General features: G+C 42.8%; 1 protein-coding gene across 1 annotated transcript in view; it reads right to left on the bottom strand.

The window, feature by feature from the left end:
• Positions 1 to 410: 410 nt before the first annotated feature.
• The window catches only part of MYL3 (myosin, light chain 3, alkali; ventricular, skeletal, slow), a 38,595-nt gene continuing 15,884 nt past the window's right edge, over positions 411 to 23,121 (bottom strand). The window contains exons 2-7 of the mRNA XM_009880510.1: positions 14,186 to 14,213; positions 9,035 to 9,184; positions 7,730 to 7,903; positions 5,636 to 5,713; positions 4,084 to 4,119; positions 411 to 496 (exon numbers count right to left, since the gene is read on the bottom strand). Coding sequence (XP_009878812.1) covers positions 4,091 to 4,119; positions 5,636 to 5,713; positions 7,730 to 7,903; positions 9,035 to 9,184; positions 14,186 to 14,213 — 459 coding nt within the window. The 3' untranslated portion in view covers positions 411 to 496; positions 4,084 to 4,090. The remainder of the gene's footprint in view (positions 497 to 4,083; positions 4,120 to 5,635; positions 5,714 to 7,729; positions 7,904 to 9,034; positions 9,185 to 14,185; positions 14,214 to 23,121) is intronic.

The raw sequence follows: 23,121 nt of genomic DNA on the forward strand, positions 1-23,121 counted from the left end.
TGAGATTTATAGAATTGGTTTTATTTCTTGTCTCACTTACTCTCTTACAGCGATTTTTTTACAAATGCAAAAAACACCAATAGAAATGTCCAGCTGTTTTGGAAGGAATAGGGGAGGGAAGGATAAAGCTAAATGACAAATATATTTTTTGATTGATTTAGTCATGAAAAAATTACTCCTCTTTTCTCCCCTATCCCTTAAAAATTTTGTATTGCTGTTTACACTCTGTATCAGAAAAAAATTGACAGTGCCCAGGTATTCATAGTTCAGATTCCAGTTTCTTCAGTTTCCTGAGTGTATTAAATCTCCACAGAGGCCACCCTATTCCCATGAAAAAACAAGACAAAACAAACAAAAAAAATCCATTTATCCAAATAACTTTTGGGACAGCACATTTTGTAGCTCTGTAATGGGAATCTGGACTGAAAAATGAGAAGACATTCCGTTACATCGAAATCCAAGGCCAGCATCTGGGGTTCGCGGCGCCTATCTTGTCCTAAAAATAAAGATATTTTTAAGCATTAGAGGAAGAAAGAAGAAGCAAACAATGCCACCAGGAATCAGCCTCAGTCGTCCTCATGCATCTGTACTCAGCTTACTGGCAGCGAGGCCTGCAACTGAGTGTCTCTTCGCTATGTAGATGCCAACTCACATCAAAGAGCAATCGCACAACATGACAAAATATCCTTAGTCAGCCCCAACCCCACAATCTTACACTCAACGTGTAAATGATGAACAAAACATGGGAAGCAGGCATGGGAGGCAATATAGCCATGTCAGACATGAGGCTAGGTTAAAGACTGAGCTTTCCAGAAAAACAGTCCAGTTCCTGAACCGCTAAGCAGTGTCTCCTACTCCTGTTCTGCCTCTGTTATTTGTAGTCAGTCTCCTATCAGCAACATTTGAGCACAGGCATTTCTCTTAGCTAAAATCTAGATTTCAGGCCGGATTCAGTTCCTGAACCATAGGCATCTGATGTAATTTGGGAGACCCAAGGCATTCCGAACATTCCCATACAGGTGGCACAAACGACGTGGTGTTTGTGGGAGGTTTGTCCCTCTCAACGTCAGCAGCTGGACTCACTGCATCTATGTCCCCTCTTTGGAAGGGGTGAATCACTCTGTATGTTCCATCTAACAACCTTCTTTAGGTCTGGAAATAAAGATAACCTGCTTTCATGTAGACACCTACTTGTAGGCATATTAATCTGATGGGAACTGAGGAAGACTATGTCGGCCAGTCAAATACTGATGGCATATTCTAGGATTTCACCTACAGTCACATGAGTTCAAGCCACAGGGCTCAATCCCCTTTCCCACACCTCAGCACCTAGAACCACTTAAGATGTCCTAGAGTACCCTACCTGGCTGCCAACTGCTAGAAAGCACCAATCTGCCATGGTCTCTGTGTCCCATCAGTGAGGCCATGGATGTATGAGACACCTGGAGAGTCTTAAACAACACCATGTACCCACATGTGGGACACCAAATTGAGCCTCTGCGTGCACACTCCAGACTATCCCTCCAGCTGTACTACTCTACTACTTGAGCTTATATGTTTAAATAAGGTGGGTGTGTATCACAAGGTTTGTGTTAGAGAAGTAGGTATCTGAACAACTTTGACAAAATCCAACTCACTCCCAAAGATGGTCTTTCCTGGCATTTTGTGCTGTTTGATCAGCTCCCGTGAATGGATATGCATCCAAGAGATAGGCGAGGAGCAAAGGTTGACTCTATTCATCACACATTCAGTCACATAGCAGGAGGTGCGTTGTGTGCTTTGCCTTCATAGGGGATCCGTGTAGTCCACTGCAAATATCCCAAATATCCCATATATCCCAGTGCTCCACACTGCAGTGGTCATTGGACCACCAGTAGGGTATAGGACTTTCTAGCTATCTAAGAAAGCTTAATGGGTGCTGCTGTCCATGTCTTTCCCGCTGAATAGTGCAAGGAGTAGATGTGTAACCAATCTGGGAGTGTTTTGTACAGCAATGTCTACTGTGAAGGAAGACTAGCTGGATATAATGCTGCAGAACACTTGACCTGGGGGGGTGCTGAAAAAAGCAGTGGAAGAGTCACTAATTGAAGATGCAATTGATTACTCTGCGTTATAAATAGTACGTAGCATCTGGGGACAAGGCAGCAGAGAGGCTTGATGTAAGAAAAGTCAATACAGAGTAGTCACAACAACTACACTCTGAAAATAAAGAGAAAAGGAAAGACACAGTTCAGTTCTCATATTGGGAGACAGCTCTAGCTTTCCTCCAGCATATGGGAATGGCCAAGAAACACGAGCCACTACTTTATTTTTGGAATCAGATCCAGATTCCCACTGAGTTCATATCCAGTGTTTTGAGCTTTGTTTGTTATATGATCTATGGCAAAGGGCCATCACCCTTTCAAGGATAAAGACTGATTTTGTCTTTCAAATTTCCCTAAACATGCCAACAGCAACACAGCAGGGAGTGGAAGATGCCACCCCTGAATGACGCCCATTATGGCTCATTGGCAAATCAGTGGCGCATTGGTTCTTGGTGAGTCAGGAGGTCTCAGCTCCCTTTCCAAACCCATCATAAGCAAAGACACTCTTGCTGGCCCCTGTGCTGCAGCTCCCAGCCCTGCGCCAGCTTCAGACCTTACCACTGCTCACTTGTCTTCTTCGCTGGCTGACGTTGCCTTAGGTGACTAGAAAGACTTTTGGCATTGGAATGGGAATTTCCCATGGCATTGGGTTTAGGATAGCATAAAGGATTGAAAACATCTCTAAACAACAAGTAAGGATCACTCCAGCTGTGGGATTACCCACTATGGCTGTGGGCCAGTCTAGATCTTTGGAATTGAAGACTGGGGGCCAGTGCTGGAAAATTGAGTGTATGTTCAGAGAAGATAAATGCTTTTAAGAAAGCAAACTGGACCATACTAAGACAAGAAACCCAGTCATATTTTTTAGCCAGTTTATATTTTGTTCAATTATGTCTTGGAATAAAAGTCCCAAAAACCTGGATGTGACTCCTTCTTAACTCCCTCCCTGGGGTGCCAGTGAACGTAATTGAAAGTCACCACACAACAGACAGGTCTCAGTGGGCTGGGGTAATGTTAGCTCCAAAACCAAAACAGAGCCAGGCCTGGTCAGGACAACGTAGAAAAATAAACCAAAGCAGGAGAAAAAAACAAAACAACAATAACAAAAAAAAAACCCAACACAAAACCAAAACAAAACAAAAACCCCAAACCAAACAAAACCAAAACCAATCACAACAAATCTGAAAGGAGTTGCTGCTTTTCCCAGTTTATCAGATAGTTTGCAGAATAGATGGAGTTGGTTAACTCTCAGATCAAACCTTCCCCAAGAGCTGAAAAGAGATAAATAGTGGTGAATGCCAGCTGAAAACAGTGGGCACATTTTCCAGGAATACAAAAATAAATGATGACCAGGAAATACTGGAAATAAAGTTCAGCTCATTTGCAACGGGGAGACAAAGATACCCTTAATGGTACTGTGGTTTGGAGAACACTACAGAATAAAGCCAGAAGATATGCTGGACAAAGCTCATGTCTTTTCCTGGAAAACCAACCCATTTGCCAGGAGATGTTGGGAGCCAGATTTATGGAAGGCCAATAATTATCCTCCTAGTGTAGGTTCCGCAGCAAAAGTATGCATTACTCCTTCTTATCTACTTTTCCTTGTATTTTTTTGCCCACTCCTTCTCTAGTCAGCTCAATTGTATCTCCTTGCCTTTTTAGGAGCAGTCTGAGAGTAGGGCCTTGTAAGTGGGCATGAAAAATACGCATCCTTTGAAGTTTCCAGTCAATCATAAAGGAATGAATAATTATTCTTGGCAATCAATTCCTTTTAGGATATATTATGTTGGACTTCTAAAACAAAGGCATCCAGATTTAACAGACAATTGCAAAAAGGTCATCGATTTTCTGTGCACTTGATAGGATGAAGTGTCCTGCTTCCTTGTACAGCATGCTGAAAATATTCAGTCTTTGATTACTCACTTACATGTTCTTCAAGCCTATCTCAGATGCCAAAACCAAACTAATAGGATGTGCAAGGAGGACAGAAGAGACTCACCTGACATTCAGTTAGCCATGATATGTTTCACAAAAGCTGGAAACAAGAGAAAAAGAAGGGTCATTTATCAATTCCCTTTCTTTGAACTCAGTAATGGTCCTGGGTATCTCAGCTTGGTTGTTATTTAAATTCACTCTTCTTGTTTCCTCTGATGCAATAAAAACCACAATACTTTGTAAATAAGATTCCAGATACCAGGTGCTAAATGCTTTGTAAGTCCTTAAGATAATACATATAGAGTGTGGGGTAGCCAGCAGTCAAGGTGGCCAGTGGAAATGAACACAGACATCAGTCAATCCACAGCTTGCTTAATCCCTTACCCCTGGCTGCCATATGGAACTGGCTTTCCAAAGTACACAGCCATGAGAAACTCTAGGTTCTAATTTTGCAAAGCTTTCAAGACTTCAGCACTTTGTACTGAGTCAGGGGACACTGAAGTTACCTCTGGAGTGAACCTCCAGAATCTACAGAAGGTCACCAAGTCAGGTACTGTGGCTATATCTCTCCAGTGAACTCAGGTTTACCATCAAACAAGGTATTTCAAAGTCAAATTAAGCAAATTGTTTCAAAAAGGTTTGAGTTCCATTTTTCTCCATTAAAAAAAAAAAAACAACATTCATTATACATAATTTTGAAATTCAAATGGAAAAGGAAAAATACATTTTGCAGTAAGGAAGTATTTTTTTTCCTTCCCAATAATCCCCCCATGTTATGAACGTCTCTGAATTCAGCATAAGTTCATGAGTCATTTGGGTTGGCTAAATCTACAGATTTCTACCAATAAACTACTTGTAAGAAATGTTTCCCTGAGCTCAGATCACTGGTATTCGAAAACAGAAGGAGACCACCAACCCAAATATTCATAAAAGGCTCAGTGAATATGACAGACCAGTTAAATCACCAAGGTGACACAATGGTCAGTCACCCGTTAACCTTAACGACTCAGCTGTGTACAAATGCGAATTTTCATGATCCCTACTAGAATATTGTGGTTTTATTGAAGAGCCTGAAGCATGCAGGCTTGCAAGATGCAGGACAGAACCATGGTCCAGGTACTCATGACCAAATCCTTTTATTCTAGCTTTCTACAATAGCAATGAAATAAAATAGAAAGCCTTTGGAATGTCTTGTAGGGTTCTTAGGAGGCCAAAGAGGATACTAAGGGTAACATTTTTTTGCTGAGATTTTGAAGGAAAGTTTAGTGATTTACTGTAAGGAAGTCTCAAAAGGAATGTGTATCTCTTTTTTGAAAGGACAAAGAACTGTGGGAGAAGGTAGAAAAAATAATGTAAAAATTTTTTTAAAAAGGCAAACAGAGTAAGAATATACAGCCCCACCTCCTGAAAGGGCTATGGCCATTCAGCTTTGGAAAATACAGGTAACCTTCAACAGATAAAGTATGTCAGATGAGTTATAGAATGTGAATTGGTCTAAAATTTGCAAAAGCACACATGCTGCTCTAGATCTCCCACAGGTTTAAACTTTCTCGGGGCAATTGCAACAAAGCCTTCAAGTATGTGAACACTGCTCAGCCTGGAGTGGTCATACTTACCTTCATAGTTGATACAGCCATTGGCATCCTCCTGACCAGCCATTAGCTTATCAACCTCCTCTTCAGTCAACCTCTCACCTGGGTGGAAAGCAAAATGCCGGTTCAGTACCTGGGCCCTTTTTGAAGAATTTACAAAGCACAGTTCAAAGAACCAAAGAATACATAAGAGAATGAGAGAGAAAAGGAGGAGATTTACTCTTTAGTTTAATTTGTGGTGCTGACTGCTCGGAAAGTTACTTTTGTACTTGCAAACTGAGAAAACCAGAAAGACAGAATAAATATGGAAACCCACATAATATCATGTTCACGTACTCATTCTTCTAAGAATAATCTTTTTCTAAGTGCCAAGTCTTGAAGGCTTTAGTCACTTTTTAACCAAGTCCTCACTAAGCAAACTCTTAGTAGAGTCACCATCTAGTTTGCCTCTGAGTTTGAGTTTCAGGAAGATTCCAAGGTCAAACTTCGGATCTCTGATTTGGATCAGTGATCCATGCCATTTAATTTAATTATCTAATTATTAGGTGCCTATTTGCCTGTAAGGCTTCATTTTGGTTAAGCAGAGATCAACCCAATCCATCCCCTTATTCTAATATTAGGCACAGAGATCTAATGAGTTCCAGAAAAGTAAATGAGAAATTTGAGGGTCATTTCAGCTGGAATCATAGAAATGAAAATAAAATAAAGTAAAATGCATTGGGTGTGCCCTGCTACTCATGTTGTTCCACTTTTCCATCACTGAGTTCTGGCACGCAGGAACAAGTCCCCAGCTGATGTGAAGCTGTGAAAATTCAACTGAGTTTTTGAAAACTGAACAGAAAAGCACGGTAATTTACGAAATATTTGGCTGTGCCTAGGATTTGACTAGTATTTACAGACACTGCACTAAACAGAACTGTTAAGTCTCGAGATTGAAATACTTCCTATCGGTGCTTGAAAATCAGATACTGCCATGTTGTTCTGGGTTACTGGAAATAGAAGGGTAAGTGCAAAAATATTTCTTGTAGTACTGTGAAACTCAGAAAACTGCTCAGAGTGGTTTCTTTATCCCAGGTAAGGTTAGATAGGGCATCAGTCCCGACCCTGGGGCAGTTATTTTGTCATCACTGAATTTGGTCCCCAAACTGATCTGATAGCACCAGTGATAAAAAGGAAAATAGCATTGCTTTTTCTTATTCCCTGTGTCATTAACAGAGATGGATGTGTCACTGACTGAAACCCCCTGGGCATAAAAGTTTTGGCTTTTTGAATTGATATCCCAGGTCAAAACACATCATTGGAATCCTTTGATCTAAATAAAATGTTTTTTGTAAAGGCTCATCTATTTATTTTTTTTTAAATAGTGGACAAACGCTAGTAGAAAAGGCTCATCTTGAGAAATGCTTACTGGATTCAGATGACAACATGTCAGTGCCTTCTAATCCAAATTGGAAACCTATCATTAAATTACAGCCAAATTCTCTGTCCTGCACTCATTCTGTTGCCATCGCTCTTTGTGAAAAACTGAGCTTCTGAAGTCAAAATTTGAGAGGACAGATAAGTATTGATCCCTACTTTAAAAGCAGGAGCTTTCAATTTCAGAGACATTTCTGTTAAACAGATGACTGAGAAAAAAAAGAAGTGCTTCATCTTAAGACTTTTCTGGAAGGTGCAGAAAAATGGAGACAAATATTGAAGGAATAGATGGGGTTTCCCATGTCTGGCTGAGTTTATAGTGATAGAAATATTTATTGGAGAAATAAAACACTAGGACAAGGAAGCAAGGAAGGAGGGAAGAAAGGGAGGAAGGAAGGGAGAAAGGAAGGAAGGAAGGAAGAAAGGAAGGAGGGAAGAAAGGGAGGAAGGAGGGAAGAAAGGGAGGAAGGAAGGAAGAAAGGAAGGAAGGAAGGAGGGAGGAAGGAAAGACAAATATTTGAGCTGCAGGTCAGTGATTTTTAGCTTCATTGTTAAAGAACTTTTTTTGGTCTTTATAACTGAGGACAATGTGATGGCCAAAGTCTTGCTCAGTCATTTTCTCCATAACGGTTACCCAGAATGATACAAGCTGTATGGGAAAGACCTCGGTGATGAAACTGCATGAGGAAAGGTTCGCCTTACCCAGTGTAGCCAAAACGTGGCGGAGTTCAGCCCCCATCACCGTTCCATTTCCCTCCTTGTCGAACACACGCAGACCCTCCACGAAGTCCTCGTAGGTGCCTGTGTCTTTCGTCTTGGCAATATGCTGAAGCATGGGCAGGAAGGTCTCAAAGTCGATCATCTTGGAGTTCATGTCTACAAAGACAAGGACAGAAATGAAAGTTTTGGTGGATTCTGGGAGAGTTGAGGACTAATCATGGGGCATCCACCATGTTTAGGTGGTGAGGGTAGAAGAACTGCGGCAATAAATGCCAGCTAAAGGACAGAAAAGAGCAAAGTACAGATGGAAGAATGGATAGAGTGAGAAAGGTCTGACAAAGAGAGAAATATGAGTTTTAACAGATAGATAGATAGATAGATAGATATGTCCTAGTATCTGATACATGCAAGCATCAAGGAAAGAAAATACTGTTAGACTCCCAAGACTGTTTTATGCAACATAAAAGTGTGAAACTAAGCAGAAGACAGTACGGGAAGCTCATTGCCAATATGAAATCAGCTTTGTTTTGCAGCCCTATAACACAGAGATGTTTACAAACCACACTGGGAGAGGAGCTTCAGAGCAAATAGGCAGGACCAGGGCTATGTATCCCATTTTCCTGATTCTTTGCCTTTCAAGAGCATCAGAGGGCATTTTGTTCCCATATGACTCCTTGTCCCACCTGCCACTGCATCATTGCCGTATCCTAACATATCATAATTGTTGAATGAGATCCTATTTGACAGTTCCACCTCAGTGGAAGGAAAAGGCAGAGAAATAGTCTAGAAAATGCCTGAACGTGGATATAGTCTGGGAGAGATTTCCTTTGTTCTGAAGAGATACCCAGTGTATGGTGAATGTTGAAGGGAGATATTATTGCAATCACTATAGACCCTCTAATACACACTTTTGTAGAACAAACTACGTCCTCACACTCAGTCTACACCTTTGTTTCTTTGGATGTCTTCAGAATGTTGGCATTTTTAGTAAACACAAGTGAATGCCTGTCATCAAAGCAATTTTAAAAGGCCAAAACTTGTCATTGTAAAACACATTGACGCACAGGGCCATTAAATTAATTTGTTCTCCTAAATTTGAGACAATTATATCGACTGCAAGATCACTTTTTTCCTCGTTTACTTTTCTGCTAGTGATTTGCAGAGGCTGTTCCATATCCTTTGTTATTTCACAATTAATCTTTCCATCAGAAAATGGAGACCTCATCTGCTTCTCAAATAATTCTTGGAGTGATCTTTTTCAAAACAAACACAGAGGTGGACACCAACCTTCTGGTTTGGGTCTGCCAAGCACTTTCATGACCTCAGCCTGGGTTGGATTCTGCCCCAAAGCTCTCAAAACGTCTCCGCATTGCGCGTATGTGATTTTCATCTCAGACTTAGGAGTCCGGTCGAAGAGTGAGAACGCTTCCTTAAATTCTGGAAGACAAAACCATAAGAAGAAATGCATGTCATGATCCCTCAGATAAAGTCAAAGCAAGCCAAGACCTTCCCCTTATCTAACTCTGCCTGACCCTTTTATTTTGCAGTTTGGGAATAATTTTGATGAGCTTTGTTGTTGCTGTTATCTCCAATGTTTGTGTTCCTCCTCCCCTGCATTTTCCAGTTCAATCAGGGAATGGAATCGGAGAGGTCGAATGCTCTTCTCATGGTATTTCCGTCTCAGCTAACGTCAGGAAGTGCAGAAAGTCTTATGGAAATGGTTGGCCTTGAGAGCTTTCCAGCTCGCCAGGAGCACCCAGGATGGCACAGGATTAAATCGCAGTTCTGCTCATTAGCTAACTGGATATTGTATTCAGCATTACACAGTTAGAGGGCACTGACACAGCTCACTGAGATAAAGGAGCACCTCTGTCAGGCGGTAACAAGATATGCCATGATTACCTACTGGACTAATCACATGACAAGCAGTCTATTGGTGGGGGAGGGTGAAAGTGTATGGAAAACCTTATAAGTGATCAATTGTTGTATTTAACAGTATCAAGGACCGAATCTAGAAGAATCCTCTGATTTTTCTTGTTTCTAGCACTCAATCCAATCGCACCTGGAGAAATCAATTTTGGTATGCCATCAGATACCTATGCCAGGCCAGTTCTCGTGTGTGGAGATGGACTTATTCCCACCAGTGTTTTCACATCTGCCTGCTTTACCCCCAGTGCCCATGCAGAGCCCTTCCCCTTGCAGGACAGCCAGCTCCCCTCCACTACATGCCTGTAAACCTATCCCCATGTCTTCTCTTTACTTCTGGCCAAAAAGGGAATCCCTTTGAGCAGCAATACCTTGACACGAGCATTCCCACGGGAGAGGGTCCCTGTTCTACCATTAATTAATGGGGTCAGTGCAGGATCCCAGGGGAGACTTCCCCAGACACACTAGTTACTCAGGTTTGCCTCTCTCTGTTGGGGTTGTAGAGACATTGCAGAGACAGAGGAGCATCTCAAGGCACAAGCACCAGTGATAGGTTGTTATCCTTTAATGAACACACTGTGTAGTACATGGTCTACATGTGATCACAAATATCCCTTTGGCTTTAAAGCTATGGATCCCCGAATCTGCCCCTTGCACTGCTGTTACTCTTCTGTATGGGTTTCCCTCCTACTTTCCAAACGCAGTACAGCTATCTTTTCTTTGCCTACATCCCAACTCATTCAAACATCGAGCCATGTACTCTGCATGCCAGACATTCTCCATCTTTCCCTTCTCAATTCCTACTTATTATTCCCCCTCCCTCTTTTTTCTTCCTTCTCCTTCACTTATTTCCCTCTCCTTCCTTCTTCCAGTGTTGCTGGCATTGCCTCTCCTCCTTTCTCCCTCCCTTTTCATTTTTATAGTTCCACTGGTATCTTACTCATTTCCTTCCTCATCCAACACTTCCAAACAGTGTTGCATTTTCTCATTTTGGACTAATTAGTGCTCCCCTTGTTTTCTTCCCTTTCTCCTCTTCTCCTTTCTTCTCTTCTCCTCTTTTCACTCTCTTTCTTTCTCCCCCTGCCTCTCTCTCCTGGATCTTTGCCTCATCCATCACGGGTCAGAGCCTGAATCCCATTGGCAGCCCTCACTCCAGCAGAGGGCAATAGTGGATTTTCAAGGGCTCCTTGCTGACAGTGGAAGGGGGTCAGAGCCCCACTCCCAGCTCTATCCTTTCCTGAGGTTCTCAGCACCTGAGGGCTCCTGGAGACCAATTGCCTGAGCGCCCTTCGCACTACTTCCTAAAGGTTCTCAATTCATCATAGTCACTGACAGCTCACATTTTTTCCCCCCCCCCCCTTTTTTTTTTTTTAAATTTAAAATCAGATGTAACCACCTCTCACCAGAGCATTGGCCTGTGGGTTTGGAAACCCCATTTTGTCAATATACAGAAACAGACTTTTTTTTTTACTTTTTTTTTTTTTCATTTGCATTTGCGTTTGCTGGTTTAATGCAAGTTCCCATCAAAGCAATGAAACCAGTGTGGCTATGGCCTCCTTCATCCTCCTGCTAGCCATTAAACCACTGGCAGGAGCAGTGTATATTTTCATACGCCTAATTGCTACCTATCTTCTCATCTTGAATAGCTCATATTCTTCTCTTTTCAGCAATTTAGGGGACTGAAGAGGCCAGGAATCCAGTTTCATAAGTACACATTGCCACAACCAATGAATTTCACTAGCAGCTGAGGCAGGAGGACATGTAAAGATGGGTGTGTTACACATGGCTTCAGGCACAGACCATTCTTCTCCTTTTGAAAGTAACATATGGAGGGCTAACATAATAATGAATCCTTGCAGGGTAGTAAGTCTGGTGCAACAAAGTCTTTTGCTTAGCAAGAGGTTCAGAGTATCCTAGAAGATAGGGCTGGAAAAGACCTTGAGATGCTGCATTGTCTGTTTGTTCTCCACCACCTCAATTCAGAATCAGCTGCCAGAAAACCAGTTGGGGTCAGTGGTGATAGACTGACGGCCAGTAATGTCTAACACATATGATGAACTTCCTATTGATCTAGTTTCAGCTGACAAATGGGGAAGGATCTAGTCTCACTGAGACACCTAGGTTCCTCATCTGGTCAACAGAGAGAGAGAGGTTATTATATATTAGAGGTCTATTTTTAAACAAACACATATAAAGGTGTGACAGGTGACTTTGATCTCCTGATGACTTCCTGAAAGACGACATTTGACAAAATTAACAGTGCAGCGCAGAGCTGGAAATGAACCCAGAGCAAAACAAGTGCAACTGAAACCCAGAAGAAATGGAGAGCTGGCAATCTTGGAAGCTTGAGAGAGTGAGGAGAGAATGGGAAGGAGAAAACAAATTAATGTAGAGCTCCTGTGAGTCCCAACTCTCAAGTCATGCCAACAGCCAGTATAACAGTTATAAATCATGGCAAGTCGTGCTTGCTTTCTAACCTGTGTTTTTAACACAAAATAAAACAGTCTCAAGCACTGGGATACTGATTGTTCACTTTCTTAAACTGGTGGCACATTTTGATATGTGCAAACAATATAGTGGACAGCGTGTGCTGGGGACAATCCAGGGACAACTGTGGACCATGTTGCAGATATAATTCTACATCTGAAGCATCTAAGCTCTGCCTAGGAGTAAATATCTATCTAGCAACTATCAATCTGTCTGCCTACTCATCTATAAACCTAAGAACCTTCTAAAGGTCAGATGAAGGAGAGGGGAAAAAAAAATAAAGAAGAACCAGAAAAGGCCCGTAGGAAAGGAATTGAGGAGCTGACTGATGAGCAGTGATCAGTCCCCAGGTGATGTTCAGGCCATTAGGGACCACTTCCAGCAACTCATGGCAGAACCTATGAACCAAATGTGGGATTAACCTTGCATGGGTTTAGTGTTTCTCCCCAGTGCTAACATACAGTATAACTCTGCCACATTGTAGCTGAATTGGAGGTCTCACAGCCTTTCTCACACAGATGATGTTATCTGCTTCCTGCCCCATGGCTTTTCCTTTAATATTTCAAGGACATCCTATATCACAAGTCCTGGATTCCCAGCTTTTCTCTGTGTATGCAGTGAATACAGCTAGACCAGAAGGCAATTGTAAGAAGATAAGAAGAAAAAAAAGAAGAAATTTTCTGTTTCTAGAGAAGGACTACATCTGCTTTAGACCTGCTACATTTTATGGCAGCCCTGGGGTTGCTCAAAATTTGCCCTTTCCTAGTCATTCAAACTGGCCGATGGCCAGACAAGCACCCCGTTATTTTCTGAATAGGCCTTTTTCCATTCTCTGATATAGTCTCTAGAGCTAGTTCAGCTCAGGGAGAGAGAAAACAAGGCATAGAAACTAGGTGATTCCTGTCTAATCCCCAAAACACTAGCTGTTGAGAGATCCAGATGTTGTGTGCTGCTGGAATAATTCACAAGTTTTTGGCTCAGAATTGTGCCTACAGTTCTCCCATGACTTTGGACTGGATAAGGGGCAGGTTCCCAGAAATAAAGTTGCCTCCAATCATGAGTTACTTTTAACCTGTTCTTAGAAAATAGAAACTAAAGCCATTAAGGGGAGGCTTGAAAATCCCAAGGTAATGTTGGAAGTCTATGACAAAGCCTCAGTCTCTAAGATACTATGGCATTTGGTTCCAGTTCTGAAAATCCTTCTTTCTCTGTCTCTTCTCTCTGAATCAGTCTGACTGGATACTCTGTGATTAATTTTTTTTTCATCTGTTCTAATTAACCCCATTTTCTGATAGCATCTTTCATAGGCTTTACCAAGTTCTGCCAAGTGTTTAAAGACCAAAGCAAAATTCTGCCAGATGTTTGACTCCATCTATCAATTATCTCTTTAAGTAAAAAGCAGGCTGGGAGTTGAGGAAAAAGGGGACAGCTGCAGTGGTAGTCTTCCCAGGACTTTGTGCATGAGGTTTCAGTATTAGTTTCTTGGGCCGGGACAAGGGGTTCAGAAACTAATGCTGATGTTTTGTTTTGAAAGAAAAAAAAACCACCATCGCTGTCATTATTTGCTGGTTTCTGGAGAGCTGTCACAAAACTATACCACATTTAATTCTGATTGAATACAGGGAAAAATTCTCAAAGATAGAGCTGTGAGACTTTCTCTTGAAAGGATTGATATTTTGCTAGTGATTTTCTTAAAGAAAAAGCATATATTTGGAGTAAGGTTTTGAGGGGGTTAGCTTTTTCCTTTTTCTTGGTTTTGCCTCATTGGCAAATGAGGCTGATGTTTTCTTTAATGAAAAAGTACCTAATCTGCATGGCGCATGACTTTCCTCCTTTTCCCTTGACGAACTCATGAGAGCATTTGGAGGAGGGATGGAGCAGGAGCAAAGCCATGACTTAAAAACACAGGAGTCAACTCCCTTCTCAAAGATGCTCCAATACCACACCCGTGTCCTCCCCAGCACTTGCCAGCACCTCCCAGTGACGGTATTTACTGTGCACAGAACAGAAACACATCTTCCTCACCTTCAATCTGATCAGGGGTGAATTCAACCTGGAAGAAAAAAGAATAAAAGCCAGATAAAAACAGAAAATTAAATCAAATGAGGAGAGCACTAGGTTAGTCTCTTTGTTATGGTTCTGGGTGCTTGTGAGGTCCATGAAAAATACTCATAAATCCAATAAAATAATTTTGTAGAGCTGGTAGACTCTTCTTTCCTCCTTCACCTTCCCTATTCACCAGCCCCAATTTTAGGATGTCTGCCCCCATCACAAGGCTGCAGATTCCCTTTGTGTGTTATTCTGCTGCTCCTGTGCTCCTGCTGTTGTTTCTTTCCCCTATCCCAAGTGATTCCCCACTGCTGATGCCCTCTGCAGAGATGATTATGGTAGCAGCATGGTAAATCCCAGGCTACTTCATTGAAAAGGTTTTGTCTGTAGACAAGTGGAGATCTACTATCCATAGTCTTTTCCAGCAGAACTAGAGGGTATCAAGTGAATCAGGCTCAAAGGAAAGTGGGGAAAGTTGTTCTTTGCTTTTACAGCTGAACTGTGGGAAGTTGGTCATGGCATGCTGTGGTTGTTCACAGTCTACATTTGTGTAAAGGGTTACAGTACCACTTCCAGGAAAAGAAATCTATTTCTGTACATTACAAAATGTGCAGAAATATTTAGCTTAGGAAGTCTCTGCTTGATGTTTAGGACAGTGTTTTGGAGTATTTCCCTGTTCTTTTACCTTTTTGTAAAGCGTCCTCTAATAACCACTGCTCTCCTATGTTGGACAACTCTCTGAACCTTGCTTTGACTCTCCCATCTGCTCCCGTTTTCTCATCATTTCACATTTCCTCCTGTTTCTGAAGTTTTAGGGTCTTCCCACTCCCTAGTTTTACACGGCACTGGCCCCTTGCGGCTCTGGACACCAGAAAAAATGCTCCAAAATGCCAACAGGCTGCTGCCGTGCTCAAATGCCAAAGAATCAAACAGTGTCAGAACACAAAGTCTGAGCTTTACACCAGAATTTACGTCTGCCCCTCAGGGAAAACCAATAGCGTGGGTGTCTCTGCTGATAGGGGCATTGCTGCAGTGCAGGAAGATTGGCAGATGTCCCTTATGATGAACAGATAAACAAAGAGAAATCATGTTTTGGTATGCATAAGCAATACATGCAAAGTATACACTAGGGACAGACCTAGTGCTACATGGATACACACCCTTGGGAGCATTCCTCCATGGACATATATGACGCTTCTCCCCTCCCCAATGTATGTACAACTCCACATATTTTGGGTGAGATTTTCCTCACAAAGCTGACCACCTCACATCGCTTAGCATCATATTTTGTTCCTTGGTAGCAAAGCAGCAAACTCCCCATTTCCTTGTTTCAAGGTGAAACGCAACATGACACATCCCTTCATCATCTACTTGGAATTTTCATAATATTAAAGGGTGGAGCTGTTGTAACTCCTCAGCTCTCCAGCCAGGACAGCTGTGAGATGGCAGAGCATGGCAACACCAACCTCTCTGGTGGTAGTTTTTTCTCTTCTACACCACCCGGAGGTCCTATAGTTACTTCCCATTTAATAATTGGTCTGACTGGGAGTGGGGGATACTCAGGCGGAGGATAAGAATTATCTTTGTCTGAGTCATTAGTATTTAAAGCAGCCCAAATATTATCACCCCAGTCTTCAAGAGACATAATTCATTTTCTAATTTGAGTTATGTCGGGGGAGGTTGGTGCTTGCAGTAGCATCATTTCAATGCATACTCCAAGTTTTTGGTGTTTTTGTATATCCTGCTGACTACGCCAGTGTGTCGCGGATGGAAGTATTTGACACAGTTATGATTAAGCAGCAATTCAAAATCTCTATCCTTATCTGAACTAACTCATTCAGGGAATTACCACTTTGTTTGCAATTCTTAGTCATGATTTACCTTGAATGAAATCCAATTAATAAAATAGTTACCTAAGTGTCAACCAGGAGGCTGTCTGGAAGGAAGATTTTTATTTAAAGAATGCAAGAAAGGATGCCCCAAAAGAACAGCAATGCTTTTCCCTTTCCTGACACATGGAGGGGTCCAAACACACCTTTGTCACGGAGATTATAATTATCCAGATTGGGTCCTATCCCAAATCCGCATACCTTAGTTCAGTTAGAAATAAATACCCATCGGGGGACACATTTATACAGGTGCATTGTCAGCAGCAGCACTATGCCCAGTGTGTCTAATTATATCAAGCTTTAAGAATTTGACTGAAGTTAATATCGTACTGAGTTTATTCAGGCATCAACAGCCAGTGTGGGTGAAACAAGGCCAGAGGTGCTGGCAACTCGTATTTAAATCCCTATGATAGATTGCTCTTGGAGAATAATTCATCTCAGCCACACTTAGATGTAGACATCCAAATGTGTCAGTGACCCCCATGTTCGCTTCATACCAGCAGCAGGGAACAGGCACTTCTAGGGTGTGATTTGACTTGGTTTAGGTCTATACTTGAGGAGAAGATGAGTTATGCTCTTCTTTTCACTGAGTGGATCAATCAATTCTACAATGACGACAAAGAGAATGTGGGTGAACAGCACAGATGTAAATGTCCTTATTGAGTCCCACCCAGAGAGCGTGAGCGAGCCCTTTGACAGACTGCAGGCCAGGAGAAACTGCACCAGGGCAAAATAGGAGGACTGCGAATTCCCACGGCTGCATCAAACGGAAGGTTTGAGCTGAAGCGCTGAATGTGCCTCACCTCTAATCATGGCCCCTACAAAAACACCACCCAGAGCTGGAGGACCATGCGTGACCACTGGCAAGGCAGTTGCAGACAGTTTGCCACCCAGGTATGGCTTCCTCTCAGGAAAGCTGAAGAGATGTGTGGGTGGTTGCTTCTGCTATTTTCTCCCCTCTCAGCACATACCACCACGGAGTTGTAGGGAAGCGAGTCACCATTTACCCAGCCACAAGGTATCATTGAAGATGGATGGAATGAACTTTGGGCTATATTTAGATTGAAGATGGATGGGGTTTTGTTTTCCCTCCCCTCTCCCTCTGAACGGTGTGGAGCACACAAGACCAACGCCATCTCCGTGTAGCAAGAGCAAGGGTGGAGCTGTCTGCAAGGACAGCAGGGTCACTGCCCCAGAGACCCCATGAAGGAGGGATCCAGAGGACAGGCTGTAAAAATGGGGTCAGACTAAAACAAAAAATGGGAAAATGAGTCCCAATGCCTTGCAGCCACAGACGGTGACCCATACCCACGCTCTGAGGCAGCTCTGCTTCTGCTGCTCTACTGCAATGAGCATCCAAGGGAGGGAAAGTCCCCAGCGTTATCCCTGATGCTCAGGCCTGCTCCCGCCCCCAGGCACTTCCACCGCTGCCCAGCAGCATCACCCCACACTTCACTGAGCGCAGTCAGCAGAGGAGTTCTTCATCCCCCAAAGCTGGAGGCTGCAAAACCTACTTGCAGGCTTAATGTGAATTTGCTTTCCCAGAAACATGGCTTTACATCCTCCAGTTCTTTGGAAGTAGACTGGGATGATTTCCCTTGGGGTTTTGTTTGTTTGTTTTAAATATACTGGCACCTCAGAAGAATTGAATTTTCCCTGGCATTTTTTCTATTGGCAACTGAGGTTTTAAAGCAAGGACATTCCTCTGAGTGTCATGCATCCACAGCACCAAGGCTCACAATGGTGGTATTTAGTAGAAATCCATCCAAGGGACAGGGCTGCTGTCTGCTCATCTCTTTCCACTTGTCTCCTGCTCTGGTTCATGGACTGTGCTGCATGTTCTTTGAAGACACCAGACATCAGAATTAAAATCTTTCCATAGCAAACTGGAAGCATTATGGCAGCTTTCCTTCTGTTTTAGCAATCCTGGTTTTAGGGGATCATCACCTGGTCACCAGTGGCGTCAGCTGTAGCCCTAATGCCAATGTCCTCTTGGCATAAACAATGGCATTAAGCTGATTTTGTCCCAGAGACACCAGGAGGGATGCACGCATCCCTTGGCGCTGTTAACGTCATTCACAGCTTCATATCTCAGGGAATTCTTTTGTAAACCCATGGTATCACAATCAAGCACATAGCTCTGTGCATGATAAGTCAGACATAACTAAGTCTGGAATAAATGCTATTAATAAAACCGTAGCTAACCAGCAGTCAAAAGGTTATCTGGGGGGAAGCATTTAGACAATGCAAGCAAGGAACCCCTCCTGAAAAGAAACAATATTCTTCTTGTTTCATAGTATTCTGAGGAATTCTAATACAAAGAGCAAAGTTTTCCCTTAGCCATGGCAGGGCTAGTTTTGGAGAAGGGTTGTTTTTTTTTTTTATTGTGCTCTTGGGACCCGGTTTAGCAGGCAGAAATGCAGCAGATGGAAAGAGGCCCAGAAGGCCATCAAGATCAGTATCATTGTGTTGAGGCTCCATCTGTATTTCACAAGCATGTGGCTTTTTCCACTAAGACCTTTTTAAGCCTATTAATACACATCATCCCCATCATCCCCTCCCCCATCACTTTCTGTGTAGAGCAATTATGATGTACATAAACTCCTCCACCACCTATGGGCAAACTTTGACACATGGTCACGTTTCATACAGCTCCATCCCTTACTGTTGTTTGACAGTCACTCCTGATGTCTTATCTCTTCTGCCTTCTGAAACTCATTTTATACATCTACATTTATCTCCCAGGGTTGCCCTAAGGACTTTCCTCATTATTTCTACTCAGCTTATGCTTTAATGGGAGGGAATGCACAGTACAGCATACAGACACCTGACTAGTATATGAGCCGTGACACACGACAGCACAAGATGCTCCACCTGGTCTTCATGGGGAACAGCTGAAATACAATGAACATTTTGCAGAACAGAAACCCAATCATAAAACTTTTCTGATACTCTGTTTTCAGTTTTATGTTTGGTCCCCAGTGTCTTCAGAAGAAAAAATTATTTCAAGTTGGTCTGAAATGACAGGCGGCTTCGGAATAGCAGAAAATACATTGCTTGGGAGTCAAATAGAGAAATGAATTGTTGATCTTTTGCAATACCAAACTATACTGATAATGAAAGTGAAGTGAAAATAGAAATCAACCATTATTTTCAGCTGAATTGGTGAAGCCTGGTGAAGATACGTATTTCAAGATTAGGGAAATGAGGGAAAGTCTTTGTCAAGGTCATGCGGAGGATGCTGTTAAATAAAGAAATACACAAGCACCTTTTTCTTCAGCATGCACTCTTTTCCACCAGAAGATGGTCACTTTGAACTTTTCTTTTATCTGGGTTTCCTGAGAGCTGAAAAAATACAGCTGTGTGTCACCACTGCTCCTACTATAACTTCATCAGTCTTTATGGTTTCCAAGTTCCTACTTTATTTTGGAATAAGCCTGGATGAGGTCTTCCATGTTGTGGCTTTTGATTCACCTCTCAAGCAGTGGATGCAAAAGCCTTGTGTGAAGGACCGGTGTCTGGTTTGAGGCTGGGAAGCACTGGTTTGGGTCTCAGAGTTGCTCCATGGGATGTTCCCAGGTGGCGAGAGAGCAGGAGAGGGGGAGACCTCAAGTAGGTGCATGGCATTGAAGGTGATAGGGTGTGGTGAAGGACTGAGGAGAGACTGAGAAATGTATTTGGGGAACCCATGAGGTTCCTACCCCAAGGAAAGAAATACAACACAATCCCGAACTTCAATATTTCAGACTAAATCTACTCAGTCATACTGTGGTGCTCTGAATGCCCACTGAGCGAGGAACCACAGCCTGATGAGTCTACAGGGCACAGGTTCGTCTTTGCACTTTGTAGGAAGCTTGTCCAAGAAGCCTCACCTTTGGTGCTGATGTTCTGCATCCTTCTGCATCCTTAGCCTGAGCCTGAGCATTGGGTGGCTGTCCCATGGCAGGGCTTCACATCCCCTTGCTTCTTGTCTTCCTGTAAATACCTTCCAGGGCTGAAGGAGAAGTGGTCTTTCCAGTCACTGTGTTTTTCCAACTCTGGTAGTAGCCTATAAATCAATAGCTCGCTTTCTGGGGTGGAGAACGTGTTGCCACAACTTTCTGGAGTGCAAAGGGAAATTCCAGAGCCTCGACAGGAGAATGACACAGTCGCTTTGTAGAACTGAGACAGCTTCTGGCAACGGCCAGCACCAGAAATATAAAACACTTTGTAGACTGACTGTTCTCCCTGTAGCAACACGGTTTTGGATTCTCCAACCATTTATTGACAGCTGGTTTTCCGCCTTCTCTGCAACTCCCCCCTTCACCAGCCTCACCAGCAGATGTTTGTTCAGATGTTTGCAACCATGGAAGAAATTATAAAACCTAAAAAACACCCTCTGTTAAGTTCTGGAGGGGAGCCTGGGGTGTAGGAGAGGTCAGATGTTGCTTGTGCTGTCTGCTTGAAGTAGACACTGGCTCGTGGGTTGGGTCTCTCATGGAGAAGAGAACCCCAAGGGTACAGCTTGTGGACCCGATTGCAACACTTCCTGGGGGCTTCAGGCCCTCAAACCTACTGGTAAGTGGGTGCTAAGAAGGAAAAAGGCCCATTTCTCAATCCACATGCATGAGGGCAGGTAGTCTCATTCCACACGTAATTATGGGACAACATTGCAGTTGTGCCCTTTGCAAACCATCACCTTAAGATGGAAGGTCTCACACAGGACAGTGAAAATTAGTCACCAGATAGTACATTTGGTGGGTATGATATGTTAGAAAGTACCCAGGAAAAGTGAAACATATCTGTATTTAATTTGGGAAACAACTTAAAGAAAGAAAAAAAAAAAGAGGCATTATTATTATTACTGCACTTATTATTTTGACATAAAGCCTTTCCCTTTGTCTTTCATTTCCAAAATCAAATGTTTTGTCTTGTAAATACTGGCAGCTTTTTCTTCTTTTTTTTTTTTTTTAAATTTTAAATTCAAATATTGTTATATTGAAATGGCATTTTTCATGTAAAATTGACTTAAAGAATCCAACTCCCCCACATTAGATCACTCCAAACCCTACCAAAACAATTCTTTTGGGGCTGAACAAATCTATTTCGAGTTGCCAAAAAAGAATTTTTGTGGCTTTTTTGTGTGTTGCTGAAACCTCCTCCTGAAAATTCAAGCTGGTTTCTTCTAATATTTTAATTCCCCCACCAATCCTGAAAACAACCACCCTCCGCTGAACTAATTTTGCTCTCAGATGACACAGTTGTGTAACTCCTCTAGGTTGTTGATTGACATGCCAGCCATGCTAGTAGTGAATGAGCCCATATGAGGCATTTAGATGGCCTAAGTGAAATGAGTTTGGTGGATCTCAGGCAAGAAATAGCCTAAAGGTGTCTATAAAGCAAAAATCTGGAAGCAAAAGAGTCGTTTTTAGATGTGGAAGCTGAAGCTCTTACTCATACACAGCAAGGTCCCGCAAGAAACAAAATACCTTGGCAAAGTAACTCCACCAGCAGCACCAGCCACCACAACCATCTACCATCCTCCAAGGTCTAGTCTGAGCTTCAGCATCCTGAGTAGAAAATATTAAGGTTTTCCCAGAGATACCCCGACACAACTCCACACGGTGCAACGTGATGCAAATATCCCTCTCTCCCAGCTCTGTGCCAAAGGTGGTGTTTTTTCTCCATCATCAGCGTTTCAGCCATCACTGCCTCACCGCCCCAAGCCCTCCTAGGGATGGGATGATGCCAACCGCCAGCCCCCAGCAAATCCAGTCTGTCCTCATGCTTTTCCAGCTCTGGCAAAATCAAACAGTAGCAGGACCTTGTGAAAATGTCACACCCCTTGCCCTGCAACTTTCTCAAAAAAAAAAACCAAAAAAAAACCAAAACAGGGTTAATCTGCCAAAGAGTCACCGCGATAACGTGCTGGCAACGGGGAGAGGTCTGCTTTTGTTACACGGAGCTGGCAGTCACAGCACACACGCCGCTCCCAAAATAATCACGCTGTGACCCAGCCACAGTTTCAAATGGGCCAAAAATTTTCCCGTAGAAAATCCACGAGCACAAACTAATATCTGCCGTACTTCATACTCCGGGGGTTGTTTTTGGTTGGTTTTGGTAGTTTGTTTTTTTTAAAATTATTTTCCGAAGCGGGACGTTATTCATTGTGAGCTGAAAAACAGCGTGCTCCAATCTCGCTATGCAACCGCAGCAGTACTGGATGTTCCTGCCCATCCCCAGCATCACCAGGGAGCTCAAGTCTGAAAAGCCGAGCCCCAGCTGGGAGGCTGGTCAAGAGGATGGAAATTTTAAATCCTGCCCTTCTATCAAAATTTCAAATTCTGATGAAAAAAAGAAAGAAGGAGCAACCTTTTCCCTCTCCCTGCCACCACCATGAGTTTTTCCTTTCAGTTCAGCCTGCTGGGGTCCTTTGCTTGATTTAGAGGCTTATTTATTTATGTAGAAAGAAGCCAAATCTGAAGTTTCCTCGAACCGCAATTGGAGCTGACGTTTCAGAGTTTTGTTTTGGCTTTTTTTTTTTTTTTTTCCGGTCCACTTACAATGGTGTCAATGTCCCAGACCTGATCATATTAACAAGTGCTCTGACCCGGGACGGTTTTCTCCAGGCTTTGCAGCAGAGCCTGCAAGGTGATACTGGAAAATGAGTTTCTCCCGAGACCCACAAGGTCCATGCATGTCCCTGACGCCCTTTCGCATTCTCCACAGCCAGCTCCTGCCATCATAGGCAAGGATGTTGGAGGCAGATTCCGTCACCGTGTTTACACAGTGCTGTCACCAAGCAGTACGGCATTCCATGACATTTCATTCCTAGGCAGAGGGGGGTGCATTTCTTTTTTTTTGTTTTTTTTTTTGGGGGGGTGCGAATGTTTCTTTTCCAACCATTAATTCAAAGAAAGGGAACTTTTTTCCCCCCTGCCACGCTGTGACTGTTACCTACTAGTCAGCACTAACCACAAACACTGAAAATTTTGAGCTATTTTCCTTCCCAACATTTTTTTTTGGTCTCTTTTTTTTTTTTTT

Source organism: Charadrius vociferus, unplaced genomic scaffold (assembly GCF_000708025.1).
Source record: "Charadrius vociferus isolate BGI_N301 unplaced genomic scaffold, ASM70802v2 scaffold12, whole genome shotgun sequence".
NCBI classification, from domain to species: Eukaryota; Metazoa; Chordata; class Aves; order Charadriiformes; family Charadriidae; genus Charadrius; species Charadrius vociferus.